The sequence below is a fragment of the Brienomyrus brachyistius genome, chromosome 2, assembly GCF_023856365.1.
Source record: "Brienomyrus brachyistius isolate T26 chromosome 2, BBRACH_0.4, whole genome shotgun sequence".
NCBI lineage: Eukaryota > Metazoa > Chordata > Actinopteri > Osteoglossiformes > Mormyridae > Brienomyrus > Brienomyrus brachyistius.
The window spans coordinates 19,214,685-19,230,235 of NC_064534.1; the positions used below are offsets into that span (position 1 = coordinate 19,214,685).

The following is a 15,551-nucleotide window of genomic DNA, read 5'->3' on the forward strand; positions in this document are numbered from 1 at the left end:
GAGACTCTTGGTTGGACACACCAAGCTGTGGTCAATGAACTTGTGCCAATCTATTGTAAAGCAAGTTTAGACATACTTTGCTCAGCAAGGGGAATGTGTACGATGGTGTGTGAAACTGAGAAGCGCATTACCACTGGCACATTTAAGACACCTAGACCAGGTCCAAGATCGCCTTTAAAGTAAGCAAGTTCTTTTTCTGGGATTGTACTTGGAAAGGAGAGTTTTTCACGTCTCTATGACGTCTGTAGGAGAAGGTTCTGCACAAGGAAATGAGTGCTGCTACAGTACCAGTTTAATAATAATAATAACAATATTAAAAGTGTTACAAATAGGTACTGGTGCCACATGAATTTGTATATGAACTTTTCTAAGATGAATAAACAAAGGAAATTAATGGTCTGACAAGGTGGAAAAGCATAATCCAGCAGGCGGGGTGCAGGGGGAGGGGGTCTAATTACCATAATGTAAGCTGCACGGTACCTCTGCGGACACCCCAGACAAAAGCGCTCCGGTGGACGGCTGGGAACGGCTTATCTGGCATTAAAAGGGACTTTGGGGGAAGCTTCATTTGAAAAGTAGGCCATCAAAATCAATTTCGCTCAAAAGTATGATCAAAAGGAAAAGGAGAGCGGACTGACTTGGAAGAACGCTGCTCACATAACAATAGTACTCAGTGGTGTGCACCTCACTGACAGAGGGGTCTGTTCCAAGGGACCACCTGTCTGGCACCTGTGTTACTGAGCGAGCCTTGTTATATTAACATATCAATACCAACCTCAAGGAAAGGTGGGTATTTAACAGGCTTTGGAACTGGGACAAGGATCGGGGCTGGTATTGTGCTTAGAGAATAAGGCTTGTGTCTTGAAAATTCGTATTTCGTTTCTGTGCCAGTAAATGGTAATAAAATGCACATGTCATATATTTATATACAGGATTTGACAGATGCAGGAACTGCTCTGCTTGGTATTCACTCGTCTCTGACCAGGAGACATCGCATGGCCTGTCTGGACGTGATAACCAGTAAAGATAGAGGAGAGAAGAGTGGGATGTGCGGGCAGCTTGGATGGGGCCTTGAGCATCTTCGGGCATTGATCTTCTCATCCTTCCTTATGAAACAGTTTCTGTGTGTTTACCTTAGAGGCCCCTGCCTCTTGAAATAAATAGTAATACAGTCTAATCACCGTACCCCCCAGGGATAAGCCGGCGTCTGGCATACCTGGATTGAAGAGCACGATCGCACGCAGACACCCCAGCTCGGTCTTGTCCATTTGCATGTCTCTCATCTTGGACACCAGCTCTGTCAACACCCTGTTGCGACCCGAATGAGAGAAGCAACGCATGAGACAGTCCTGACACAAACCTTGCAGCTTTTACCCTGGTCATGATGGGAAATCACAGCACATTAAATGTTTCCATTTGAATAAATCATTGCTATCCACCTATAAAATTCCAAAGAGTTTTAAATGAAAATATTTGCAGTGATGCTATTTTTCATCAATCTACATTGATGTCCACAATTAAAAACTGACTTGTATTTAACAAACAAAAAAAAAAAAACAAAAAGTAAAAAGGAAAGCAACAATTGTTTTGTTGCCTGAGAATTTTTGGTCATAAAACTACACATTTTAAAGTATCTGTGCTCAGGGACTTCCACTGTTGAAGGTAACATTGTACATGATGCTGAATAATTTTTCAGATACAATAGAATTACAATAGATTCGCACATTCACCAACTGCCATGCCTGTGGACACAACGTCCATGGTGTGGGGGGGGGTGCTGTGCTCTTTAATCATGCTGTATATAAGACAACGATGAGCTGACATGGTAGGATAGTCGGGAAATAAACTACACTATGTAAATCCAGTACCTGCCATCCGTAATCAATCAAAAGCGAGAGATTTCCAAAGAGCGGCTCTTTATTATACAATGCCTTTAATTAGTGGCATAATATAAAACTAAAATAGGCATGCCACCCACACATGGCGATTCCTCTGGGGTTTTGCCAGGGTGTGATCTAGTTCAGTGGTTCCCAGCCGTGGTACGCTACATTTTGGGCTCAATTAATTTGGCTGATTTGCACTGTTGATTAAATCTAGACCATGATTTGCTATAACCTTGATATCTCAGTAGTTACACAGCCCTTAACAGTAAAGTAAATTGAAAAGCAACTATTTAGTTTGCAGGACACAAATAAAATCATTTTGAGATTTAGTATATTTTTGGTATATATAAACCTTTTAATGAAGAACTTAACTTTTATTGGGCAATGGGATAAGCTGTACATTTATTCTTTTAAAGCAGCTGAAACTAAAATCGGCATATGCAGGACTACTGATCTAATTCTCTCAGCACTCAGGATTTATACAGGTATATAAATATTAATTCAAACACAAACATTAATACTGAAAGGTATACAAATATGTTTGACCAGACTGTGAATGCATTACTGGTGTGTAAACTCCTCATTTCAAGCTTGTGGAAACAACAGTCTTGATGAGGAATTACAACAGCTTCAATTACCAAGATATGAACCCTGCAGCTAAGGTGTTATATTAAATAAATCATCACCAAACAGGGTCAGACATTAAAATATCAGTTTTGCCTGATTCGTTTTACTTATGTACCCTCATACCTGTACAAATTGGTGTCTAGTTTAATCAAGATTCAATTACTTAATTGATTTTTTTCAATCAATACATTTTAGTGCCTATAAATAGCTTATTTTGCCTATTTAAACTGATTTCTTTAGTCCCAAAGAACAGGCAGAATGAAGCGATTATGTCTTTAAGGTATTCTGTATTGGTCATTTGTAATAGCTCCCATCAGCAGATAAAAAAGAGGCATCATCACACCTGCCTTAATTCTTTTCTCTTTAATGCAAAGATGTGATCCATTAATTGAAATGTGTGGAAAAAATGAACCAAGCGTCTCATGAAGGTCATAAGGCACGAATTGTCTAACAAGGGCATTTCAGCCTTAGCTTAGCTTGCGAACAACACACTGGTTTTTGGGATGCGCTTGGGCTCTGGCAGGGCAACTTATGCACAAAATGACTGGCAATTTCCTACTGGACTATACTGGTGTCTCTCCAGAACAGGACAACACAGCACGGTGAAAGAAGTTCACCTGTCAAAGATGGCGCCCACTCCAGCACTGTGGGCACTGTTGCGATGCACGTGAAGGCCTGTGGCCAGCAGAATCCCGTCTTTCACTGCTATCGAGCGGTGTGAGAACGAGGCAATGAGGAGTTCATTCCACCCTGGAGAGAGAGGGAGACAGAAAGAGAGAGAGATCTGGCTGAGCACAAAGTACAGAAGATTAGCATCAACAAGTGGCCTACTGCTTAGAGAATCTGCCTTTGTACCCTAGAATGAGGTCATCTAGCTGACCTTCAATAAACAGTAATGATGGTACATATGCAGCCTATGCAAATGGCATGGACAGGTCACACTAGGTGTACCTCTAACCAAAACACCATTAGGTGGCAGAAGACGGGCAACGGGGAAAACTTCACGGTGACAGCCCTGTGGAGGTCCATCCACCCATCCACCCATCCATCCATCCATCCATCCATCCATCCATCCATCCATCCATCCCCTAACCGATAAACTTGGTCAGGGATGAAGCTGTCTGGAGAAAATTTAGATACAACTCCGTGGATGAGATGCCAGTCCATTATATGACCATACACGTGCATGAGCATATGTGTCGGGTAAACATATCTTTATGGGGACCGATCACACACACACACACACACACACACACACACACACACACACACACACACACACACACACACACAATCATACTTAATTGAGGAATAGAGGTACAGAGCTCCTTTAACTGTTTTGCCTAGCAACACCTCCCCCCCCCCCCCCCCCCAATCTCAGTCCTGTGAATCTCCTTGGATGCTTTCGTCTGCGAGACAGCAGAACTAAACTGGTTATTAATAGAGCTAGAGAGTTTTGGAGAATATGATTTGAGACACAGGTCTTCCACACGACGTGACGGCAATCTGAAGAAGCCGAGTTTACTGCTGATGCCCTGCCTGTATCTACAAATGAAACAAAGCACTTGAAGGTGACAGAATCCCCTTTCAAGAGGAATTTTAAAATTGGTGCATTCATCTTTATTACATAAAAAAAAAAAGATTTCATACTGTTTAAAATGATAAACATAAGACTTTCAGTAATTAACATTAAGTTGCGAAATGGGTTCTCTGTTAGTAAATCTGTATACCGAAGACATTAGATTTAATAGATGATTATAGGAGTTCAGGGAAAGGGACCTATTAGCGGTGCGCCTGTACAGTCATTTTCTGTAAAGAGAAGTGCCACTGCCACTCAAACTGCTCAGAGCACATCCTTCAGCATCCAACAGCAACAGATAAGTAGGGAGTTAGTTAGCATTAGCTGTACTCGTTGGCATATTAAAGCTTTGGTGGGTGCATTCCGGATGATTTTAATGTCAAACATATGACACCATAAACATCTCGATACAAGCCCCCCATTTTTAAAAAGCACACTCTACGTTTAAAGAGTAAGCAGCATTAGCGCTGACGGGAAACAGTCATGCGCTCATGTTGTGAATGCGGATCACGTCTGTAGTGACTGCGGTTTCTGGCGAGCGTGTGACTGAACATGGTCCAGCTAAATAAAGTTTAATGTCAGCTGCTCTCAGTCTGAAGCCTGATTATGAGTATTGGGTGAACAGGGTGGTCTGCTGTTCCACAAACAGATTAATAACCCGAGTCACGTTATGATATCGCAATGAGGCATTGTAGGAGACTAACTTTACTTACTAAATTACCTGCTCAGACGGGGGCATGAAGACCAAATGTTTGTGCCACGAGTTACTAGCTAATATTGTCTGACTTATGAGTAATATCTAACTTCTGCAGCAGAAGGGGAACAAAATTTTATAGAACTGCAATGGGAAAAATATAGCTATCGGCTGTAAACATAGCCAGGCTGGGCAGGGGAGGAATGGGCTGTCTCCAGAGGGCCTGTGTGATTCGGTGAGGAGACACAGCCTTCGCAAGTAGGTGTGTGTTTGTTTAGCGTGAATAATGAATAATAGACCTTTACACTGAGTCGGCTGTGAGGTGTGTGGAGCTGGCAGGCAGGTGTAAATCCATACACCGTACTGTTAAAGATCTCCCCAGGGAGACATGCAGTGCAGGAAGGGAAGCAGAATCCGACGCTGGAAAGCACAGAAAGACACAAAGCGTTGGCTCCCAACGTGCATACCAACGTTTCCTATCTATAAATTCTGCTAAACAGTGTAAAATAAGAGCACCCAATACTGGACAGGTAAGCAATATTTCCTTGTAAATCTCATAAGACTTTGCTTTCCAAAGAAATAAGTTTGTAGAGTCTGAAAAAAATTAATTCATGTGCCACAAACTCATTTTGGGATAACAAATGATAAATGCACAAAATGTAATCTATCATACAAAAAGCACTGCACCACTGTCACCTGGGTCTCAACTACTTTCTTTAAAAAGCCAGATGTTTAATGTGCAATGTTTATGGCATATTTAACTATATCAATGATATATCAGCAGACTGATCAATAAATCGGGGATTTATTATTATTATTATTATTATTATTTTATTTTTTATTTTTTACTGACCAATTGTGTGGCAAGATGTGACTGACAGCGACCACTATTTGTGAGGAGCTGACTCCACTCTGTGAGAAACCATTTCACGTTATAACCATTACAGGCCGTAGGATATTTGCTGTGACTGAGGATGCAGGGTAATGCCTCTTAGGACCAGATCCCAGAAATGTGCGAAAGGTCTTTGTGAAGGGACAGCAAATCTTGTCCTGCTGCTCCATTCTCCTCCTTATCCTAGTTTACAGTTGTACAACCTTGATGTCTGGCTCAGATTTAGACTACGGGGAGTCAGAGTTTGAGAAAGAGATCTGAGAACCCTCTTTGTGCTGGTTAACAAGTTCACTTGCATGTGTAAACATCTATAGCCACGTCAGGGGTGAAATTAGGTTTGATTGGTGGGATTCTCTGTAATTTATTTAACTTTGTTCTTTAAAGTAAGAATATGCAAACTGGTACACAAGGTCTTGGAAGCATTCATCAAAAAATATATTCATTTCTTTTTGAAATGACATTTGTGTACAGGGAGGTCACACAGAGAGTGAGGCCGGCAGTACCTGCTCGTAAGAGGATGACCTGGTCGTCGAGGGGGAGCTCCGAAAAGTGTGGGATCCTCTTAGCCCACTCAACAAGGGTGAAGAGCTGCTTGTCGGCTGCCTGGCAGATGTTTGTGACCGGATCATTGGGCTGAAGAGGCAGACAGCCAGTCAGACAGACAGCCGAACAGGCAGCCAGACAGACAGCCAAACAGACAGACAGCCAGACAAACAGACAGAGCCAGTCAGATAGACAGGCAGACACCCAAACAGACAGACAGGCAGCCAGACAGACAGGGGGCATCAGGCAAACAGCCGAGAGGCATGAGCCGCCAGAGGCTGCGGCGTGTCCTCATTTGCCGAGGCTGTGCGGCGTGTCGTTACGAGCTGCTTTTCCCTGGGGATGTTCATTTGGAATTAATAATTGCTAAAAATCAGTGAGAAAATCACAGCATGGCACAGCGGCGCATGTTCCATCCAAATTAATTTCTCTACTAGCTGTTACAAAAGAGTAATTCCACAATAAGGATTTCCTATGTAACATACTGGAGAAATGGATGACCTTGGGCGATTTTGCTCTGCACGGCAGATAGCAAACATCACGATGAAGAAAGTGAGTGAAAATCTGGGACACTGGTATACAGACACGAGCTGCATAGCTAAATGAGCGTGTAATGCTGGCATTAATATGGCAAACAACAGACCTTGGCCTGTCTGAGGCCAGGTGTTCAGACCCAAAGCCCAACAGCACAAGGAAACTCTCCTCAGAAAGGTAAGGCACCCAAAGGGTAAAAAGGTAATTCAGAAAAAAAAATCTGCAGTAAATACGAATAGGAATATTTGTAAGTAGCTACAGTAGCTACTGAAGGAAGCCTACTGAGAGACGCAACATGCGCGTCATGGCAGGGTCGTAACCGCCATATGTGTTGACTGACCACATAAGAACCGGCTAAAATTTGATGTTTTGCTGAGTATTAATGTCTGAATATGGCACAGTGGTGCACTGGTTAGCATTGTTGCCTCACGCCTTTGGGACCAGGGTTAGAGCATCCCACAGGGTCCATGTGTGTGGAGCTTGCATGTTTTCCTGTATCGTTGTAGGGTTTCCTCGGGGTACTCTGGTTTCCTCCCATGGTCCTAAAACTTGCTAAGGTAAACTAGTTACCAAATTACCCGTAGGTGTGTGTCTCTGCCCTGTGATGGGTTGCCACCCCATCCTGAGCTGTTCCTTGCCTTGTGCCCAAACCCTTCAGATCCCTGAAGAAGACATGCAATTACAGAAAATGGATGGACAATGTCTGAATATTAAACGTACATTCATGTCTAACTGTTTCGTTTGTGCGGGTCTGACGTCACACAAAACTTGCCATGCACTTTGGTAGGCAAAAAAAAAGCAGAGAATTTCCAAAGTTATGGGCTGCACCTTGGCCCTGTTTACACTTGGTATTAAAATGCGTACTGGGCGATCAGATCACAAGTAGACAGCGCTAAATACAAGTGTAAAGACCCACCAAGACGTGATCTGATCACTCAAAGCACTTGCAGTGGTGGTCTGGAATGCATCTAACCACATATCTTTTGTAGCATAAACGCTAATGCGTCCCCGAAAAGGATGTTACAATAACTGTGCATGGGGCAGTAATTAAATCTGTACACAAGTGGTCTGCCAGACACCTTGGAGATGCATGATAGACACAGATGTAAACGGTGATGTGTCCCGGCGGTCCACTTGTGATCCGATCACCCAACAGGCAGTGTAAGACAAGGAGTAAACAGGGTCAATGGGAAGCACTGCCGGGTTAATAATAATGACAACTGATTGATATTCAGAACGAGTGAAATGGCAAAAGACCTTCTCGACCACTTTCACTTCTTTAAGCTTCTCAGTCTTAAGGATCCAAACTTCAAATGAAGTTTCTCCAAGGAGATTAAACCAAGACAAGAGCATTTTATCCATAGCTGACTTACTCTATCTTTCCTACAGGCTCCTTTAGCTACCTGTCACTGGTGTTTACTGGGGCAGTGAGCTGGTTATCTGAATGTTAGCTGCATCGCACTGGAAACCCCCAGTACTCACACTTCAAATGGCATGTGAAATCAGCGCAGAAGGATTCAGGAAAGATGTTATTGTTTTTCAAAAGTGACACTGTGTTCTGGGAGGGATTTTCATATGTCAGTGACATCATCAGCCATCTGGTTATTTGAACAACAGAATATATATTGATTTAGGCAATATGTTAACATTTTATGAAGAACACAGCTTAACGCATAATGATATAAATAAAATGCTTAATTAATTCATGAACTTACGAATACAGAAGGGTATACACCATGAAACCAAGGTCTGCTGTATGTCCCCAGTATATAATTAATTTCCCAGAGTTTCCATTGAGCACCAGACCTCATGTGAAATCATGGATGTTTCTGTAATTTGCTGTGTTTATGTCACTTCCATTCACCCTGTTCACAAAGTGAGTCCTGACGTAAAAATCAGCCCCTTACGCGTAATGAATGGGCCGCACTCAAAACAAAATTCACACATATTAAACAAATACCAGTGGTGACACCACAACTCAGATCTCAAAACACAAAATACTGCAATGTTAGCAACTGGCTAATGATAAACATGTTGGTACGCAACGTTAAAAACGTACCCTTTGGGTTGACTGTGATATAGCACTTTCATGATTTCAGTGTCCAGGCAAACTGAGCCCTCTTACCATTTAATACAATACAAATATGACTTTGTTTGCTATATATTTTACTCAAAAATTTTTCCTTGCACAGATGTTGAATGTTATATAGATAATAGTTTCCAAGTTATTTTCCCCATATTTATCTAACAGTTTTGCCAAAAGAAAAGATCAAAATATACACCATACCATGTCACATATTATGCCAAATCCTCAGCCAAAGCAAAAAGTATTACATGAAATATAAAAATTTTGAGAGAAAGGAAAGACAAAGGCATTCAACTTCTTAGTAATGACTGTTTAACTACGTGCTACAAGATAAATGCATTCAGCTTGACCAAATTCTAGCGATTAAGTGACAGTGTGGATTCCTCTTGACACCAACTCTGATTAATTATGACATGGGGGGCTGGCACCCAAAGTCTCAGACGGAAACTTAGTGGGACTATGCCGAGTCTCCACCAACAAACGGCACGACATTCTGCATCTATACACAGGGAAATTCCGGGGACAAGGATCGCCAGTCCATCTGACTAACATTCACTTGTGTAAACCAATGAGTGAAACCTGCAGACTTTGGCAACTTCAAACACAGAGGAGGGGGACTAATTGGAACGGAACGCGGCAGCTAGGTTTATATGTTAAAACAATCAGCTGGGTAGAATTTGATAGATACATATTTGCAGGTTGCTCTGATTGATTCAACTGAAGCCTGGTGGGACAGTTACATGTTTCCAGAGTGCCATTTGCAAAATGGCCAATCGCGTCGGGTGGGCTGGTGAATGTGACTCAGAAAGAGCCATGGAGGCAGTGTCTCACCTCAGTCATGTCTGCATCGCGCTTATCCCACTGACCCCATGGGGCCATTGAGTTAGACAGGAGTCTCCAGTGCTAGAGTGCTTTAGTATGTAGCAGCTGCCAGCTGGTCCACTGAGGCCCCCTTAATGTCAGCTTTCACAATGTACATTTCCATCAGCTCAAAAATAGCACCCATTTACTCGCATAACAGTCGCTGCCCTTCCAACTTCTCTTCCCATTTCTGCACGAGAACATCCCCAGAGCTCGTCTGCTCTCCCTGCTTCCCCTGATCCCCTCCTCCTTCCCACGTCCTCCGTCTTCATCTGTGAAAGCAAACTGGACTGAGTCATCTCGGTGCACACATTTCTGCATTCCCTCCAGTTTCTACTGACAGAAAATCCTGCGAAATGGAGCTTCAGGCAGAAGCGCGAGGGAATCCTACTAAAAGCAAATTTAAATGTGTAAGAAATTCAGCCCGTGTTTACGTCGTGGGTATGAAGGACAATTGAAGAGACTTTAGTCGGTTATTTTGGGAGTCAGACGCTGAGAATGTGTGAAGAACTTGCATTTCCAGTTTCCACCAGCGAGTGTCAGGACCATGCAGTACTCTGCCGTAAACCACACCAAAAAGCATCACCAGCAAATCCTTTCTTTGTTTGAAAAACTGCCAGAGTCTGTAAGATTGGCGAAATAATCTGCCAGCTCATGCACATCATTAAGTGCTACTGGTTATTTCTTACCTAATTTAACAACAGAGATCTACAGCCCTGCCTAGCAGCTACATCTGAAAGGTCTTGGCAATGTCAGATGGAAAAAAGTAGGATTTATTGAATTATTGCTGAAACATACACACTGCATTCAGCACAGTAAATGAACTCAAATGCCAAATGAGCTCAATGGTAGATCATCGCTGGAGTCTGGACGATGTCACTATAAATCAAGTCCCTCCTTACAAGTCTTCATTATACGTTGTTAAGCCAGTACTCCCGAATTGTCTAGCAAGCTTTCCTTTGATGTTCCAGAGGACTTGAACGTGCCTGGCACCTTTTGATGAACCATCCTCTCAAACACCCAATTGCTCTGCAACTTTACAGTACACTATCACACCTGGAGGCAACGAGAACTGCGGTGAAGGAGGGGGGCGAGGCCTAAAAATGGAAAAGACACTTTGAGGCAAAAGGAACTCACCGAGTTTGAGGGCATGCCCAGACTCCCCTCAGTGTACATCTCCGTCTTCGGTTCCACAGCCAGCTCCGCTTCTAGGATCTTCTCCACAGGCATGTCTTCGTTGGCACTGCTGGTGGACTCCACCTCATTTTCGCTGCGTTCCTTCGCCCGCTGCCGCTCCTCCTGAACAGCTGCGTTTGACAAGAGCGCCTCTGGTCACACACACCGTCGTGATTCTAGAGTCTAGTGTCTAGTTCTTGGCTATTTCTGTGCTGTGAGCCCATTTTTTGGGGGGTTTCACCAAAACACCAGCGGCAGTCACTATGATTAAAGGTACATCTCTAAAGTCTGACTTTTAATTATTTATAAATAATTATTGCACTGCTTCGGTTTTTTGAAACCTTAATTCAAATAAAATTAAACAACTTTAAATAGCTAGTGATTTTCCATAAAAAAACAAGTACAATAGGCAGTAAAAATGTCTCTGGTTGATTAGTTTGGCAGTCGTGTCCTCTGGCGACACAGGAAGTGGTTTTTGCGCAGAGCAGACATTGTGTGCTGGGCGCCGGGCTTTGCTCGGCGGAGGCGGTGGTAACCACAGACCCGCCCTCTGCGGTCGGAGAAGGAGAAAGCTGCTTATGCTTCTAGGTCTCACTCCGCACCCTCACTCCACACCCGAGTGAGAACCCCCTCTGCCTTTCCGTAAAACTTTTCCCTCCACTCTGCTCGTGTAGGAGTTAATGAAACAAGTGGGGAATTCTGGAGGCCGCCGACGGCTGAGGTCACCGATGTCTGGCTATGGGGTCAGCTTAAGGGTACGAGTTTGGTCATAAGTCACTACGGGGTAAAGATGGAGGAATTCGCAAGAGGAAATCATGTTAGCATTTTCCTCTGAGGGGGAGGGTATGCACTCATTTATTCCTGCCAATATGTGTTCTGTAGAATTTCATCTAGATGCATTTAGCTGATTATTCTATGTTTATGGCAGATGTAACAAGACTATTAATAGCGTAAGTAACTTGACAAATGCTTATGTTCACAGTTTCATGATAAATCAGGTTAGCAGGGAGCCGCTTTCAGTTTAAGTGAATGCCACTGGGCCCGTGCTCTGCGGCTTTAAAGCAGGACCCCCTCAGGCCTCTGCTGGACCTAGAGCGGACAGGGAGTTGCTTCCTCTGACCACGTCCGAGGGATGTTATGTGTATTTAGAGAGGCGGGGTAACGGGAAGAGGAAATTAGCCATCCTTTCTCAAAGCCACATGCACCCCAGGAAGGTGTATCACATATTTGTGTGTGCACCATGTACACACTCTTTGTGTGTGTGTGTTTTTTTACTCTTCAGCAGCAAGGTGCCGTTTGACAGAGATGCTTAGGAATCGAGTTGAGAGAATCTTCCATGTGACATCCACGACCGACACTTTGTCTTTGCTGTGGAGCTTGCAGACCGGCTATCGCGCGAACCTCATGCAGAATGCAGGCTACAGCAAAGACACAGCTCGGAGTAGAGATTTTACGGCCCTGAGCTGCTCGGTGGAGCTCGGCTCTGCCCCCTCCAGCACATGCCATACCTTCCCTCTTCATGCCCATGGCCAGACACTTCTGGTAGCGGCAGTACTGGCATCGGTTTCGTTGCCGCTTGTCGATCATACAGTCCTTGTTGTCTCGGCAGGTGTAGGTCAGGTCTTTCCTCACCGTCCTCTTGAAGAAACCCTTGCATCCCTCACAGCTGTACACGCCGTAGTGTTTCCCTGCAAGAAGTCACAAGTTGAATCTTACACAAGCAGCACTGCACAGGTTGGACGCGGCGAAAGACAATGATCAGAAGTTAACCTCATCTAAACCCGAGTAAACTGACTTATATAACTTGGCAGAAGCAAACCGGGTTGAATGTTAAGGAGATTCACGGTCTTATGTCTACTTTCACAAGCCTCTACCATTTTCTTCCGGACCAGTGCCGCACCTTCACTTTCGCAGCCATGAATTGTGGGAATTTAGACCAACTAATAAAAAACTGGAAGAGTCAGAGAATGATTCCTCAAGCACAGTTATGTTGATGTGCCACCAACTCCCAGAGCCCTGGTGGTAGTTTGTAAGGAGGGGGTCGATGCTCTCGCGGTGGACTCACCCGAGGAGCGGTCTCCACAGATGGCACAGATGTGTTTGGTGTGTGATAGCGCAGTACTCGAGGGCTGAGCTGGGACCTTCATGACTCCGTTCAGACCCAGCTGGGGCTTGATGTCCTCGGAGCTGCTGACTGGGTTCATGGGGGAGTTCAGCTGAGGCACAAACGCAGCACGACGGGTTAATTGCGTGATTAATCGTAGGGGAGCCACAGGGCAACACAAACTGACTTTGGGTGAAAGCATATAGAAATAATACAGATTAGGGAGAAGCACCCTTTCTGATCTGCTAAAATGTATGTGCTCATTATACTGCTAAAGCCCCCCCCATGCAAATAGCTGCGGATGGAAAACGGAAGTCATAACAAAAACACCACCAAATACGGACAAGTAAAGGGTAACAAAAGACTACAGCGCCACGGCTAGAGGCTCCAATAGCAGATTTATCTTTTCCAAACCAGAGTGTTAAAGGAGGCCTCTCTGCTGTCTGAACACCCTCAGCTCATCTCATACGGCGATTTAAGAGCCATCGGCCTCCACGCGAAGGAAAACATCCCGATAAACTTCGAGATTATTTAAATTATTAAGTCCAGCATAAAAAATGTGGATGTAAAATTTAACAGGCAAATGCAACATTTAACAGCAAAGTCCCCAGAATAAAGCACCACTATGATTTCAGAGAGGAGGGAAAAAGAGAAAAAAAACAAAAGTTAAAACATTTTCCAAAACGCTCATCCTCTGCTCTCTGAAGAGGTGGCTTGTTATTGTGTCGGCACGTCAATAGTGTTTCTCTACAGCAGTCTGTAAATAAGCATGGTGCTACCGGTTTGCATTCTTGGGAAGCGGGGGCATTTTCAGAGACTCTTTAGTCTGAGCCAGGGACATGCAACAGCTCTAACCCCCCCGTCCCCAAATGAGGGAGAGACCGCATTCACAGGCTAATGTAAACCATGTATCTAATGACTTGGGCAGAATGAACAGGCATGGTCTTATTCTCCACAAAGAAGGCTACACCCAGAGGTGAGAGCACCCGTTCCAGCAAGCAGACGACCCAACCCACACCGACACCTTGCTACATGAGGACGACACCCATCCTCATCCAGTCAATTCGTCTTAAAATCACATCCTGTGTCTGAAGGCATCTGTCCATCACTTTGATATTTTTTCGCAGTTCAGTTTCTCATCTCTCCCAGTCCTAGACCCCCCCCCCCCCCCCCCCGAACTTGAGAGACTGGGCTATGCTAATGCCGGCCGTTCTTTTAAGACAGGGCTACTGGTAAGATGGACAATGTACCTAGTATGTTTTCACATGACATCACAAAAAAAAAAAAAAGCCACCCTGTAGGACAGGGCTATACAAAGATAATGCCAGTTATCTGCTCAGCCTGTCGTAGCCAGACGTATAAAGAGAAGATAAACGCACTCATTCTGTTATTTACCTTTGCTTGACATACGATGAGGCTTCCTGCCTACTGCCATCAGATCTTGTCCCCGCAGGTAGGAAGACAAGCTCTTTGAATAGACAGCCGTGTACGCAAACCTGACCCAAATTTTCCTAATGAAAATCTAATGAGGCCTTTTTACAGTGAAGTGTCTTGGAGTGCAGGGACGTGGCCCAAATACTCAGGGGCTAGTTTAGCGCAGAACGTATTTGGAAGCCGACCAGAAAGTTTACAGCTAATCATGTTAAAGATATGGAAATTGTGCAATAGCAAACGGTTTTTATGCAAATGTTTACATATAATTTCCAAAGCAAAAGCATCTGAGCGTAACTGGCTCATTGTTTCCTGAACTGAAGGTTGCCTCCTAAAGGATGCCAATTAACATTCCAGCTCCAGAGCTGCTGCTGTATCCAGGTACAGCCTCTCTAGCTGTATACAGAACAACATAGAGAATGTGACCTGAATCCATGCTATCTGAGAACCGCAGAAAGTCGTTATTCTCTCCAACAAACAGACATGCATATTCAATCAGTTTCTAATGATGCCATGATAATAACTAAAACAGTTAACAAACGTTTCAGCGGCAGCATGGACTCAGCACCTTACTGCCAGAAGAGCTGGGAAATTTGTCAATAAATAATATCCACTCGGGAAGAACAGAAATAGATAACATTCATTGAATATTCTCGTCATTAAAAAATTCTGCATCACCCTCACATACAGTACCTTCCTGTGCTGCATGTATAATGTATATGTTCCGATTCTAACTACATGTTTCTATTTAATGTAGATTTTCGATGAAACATTAATTATCCATCCATCCATCCATCCATCCATCCATCCATCCATCCATCCACCCATATCTGTTAAGAAAGCCTACAGTCCCACAGACATGAGGCCGGACTTGCCCTGGGTAACATTCCAGTTTGCTAGAGGCTTCATGAACATATATACTATTAACTCCCCCAATAGCATGTCTTTGGACTGGGAGAGGAACAGGGAGGTAACATGGGGGGGGCATGCAAACCTTCATATAAGAGCCAAAAGCTGCAAAAGAAGCATGGATAAACTGATACCACTGGAGCACCACGGTTCCCACCTGCTAACGAGCACCTTTGTGTTTTAGCTCATTGCAGACACTGAGCTTCTTTTCAGTTCACCGCATGCGTAATTT

General features: G+C 43.9%; 1 protein-coding gene across 4 annotated transcripts in view; it reads right to left on the minus strand.

The window, feature by feature from the left end:
* Positions 1–15,551, minus strand: part of rxrab (retinoid x receptor, alpha b) — an 81,826-nt gene that overhangs the window by 6,298 nt on the left and 59,977 nt on the right. For all 4 annotated transcript variants that reach the window (XM_049002569.1, XM_049002570.1, XM_049002571.1 and 1 more), the window contains 6 exons: positions 12,941–13,091; positions 12,384–12,563; positions 10,837–11,006; positions 6,179–6,308; positions 3,128–3,260; positions 1,217–1,308 (listed from right to left, as the gene is read on the minus strand). In XM_049002569.1, the coding sequence (XP_048858526.1) occupies positions 1,217–1,308; positions 3,128–3,260; positions 6,179–6,308; positions 10,837–11,006; positions 12,384–12,563; positions 12,941–13,091 (856 nt within the window). The remainder of the gene's footprint in view (positions 1–1,216; positions 1,309–3,127; positions 3,261–6,178; positions 6,309–10,836; positions 11,007–12,383; positions 12,564–12,940; positions 13,092–15,551) is intronic.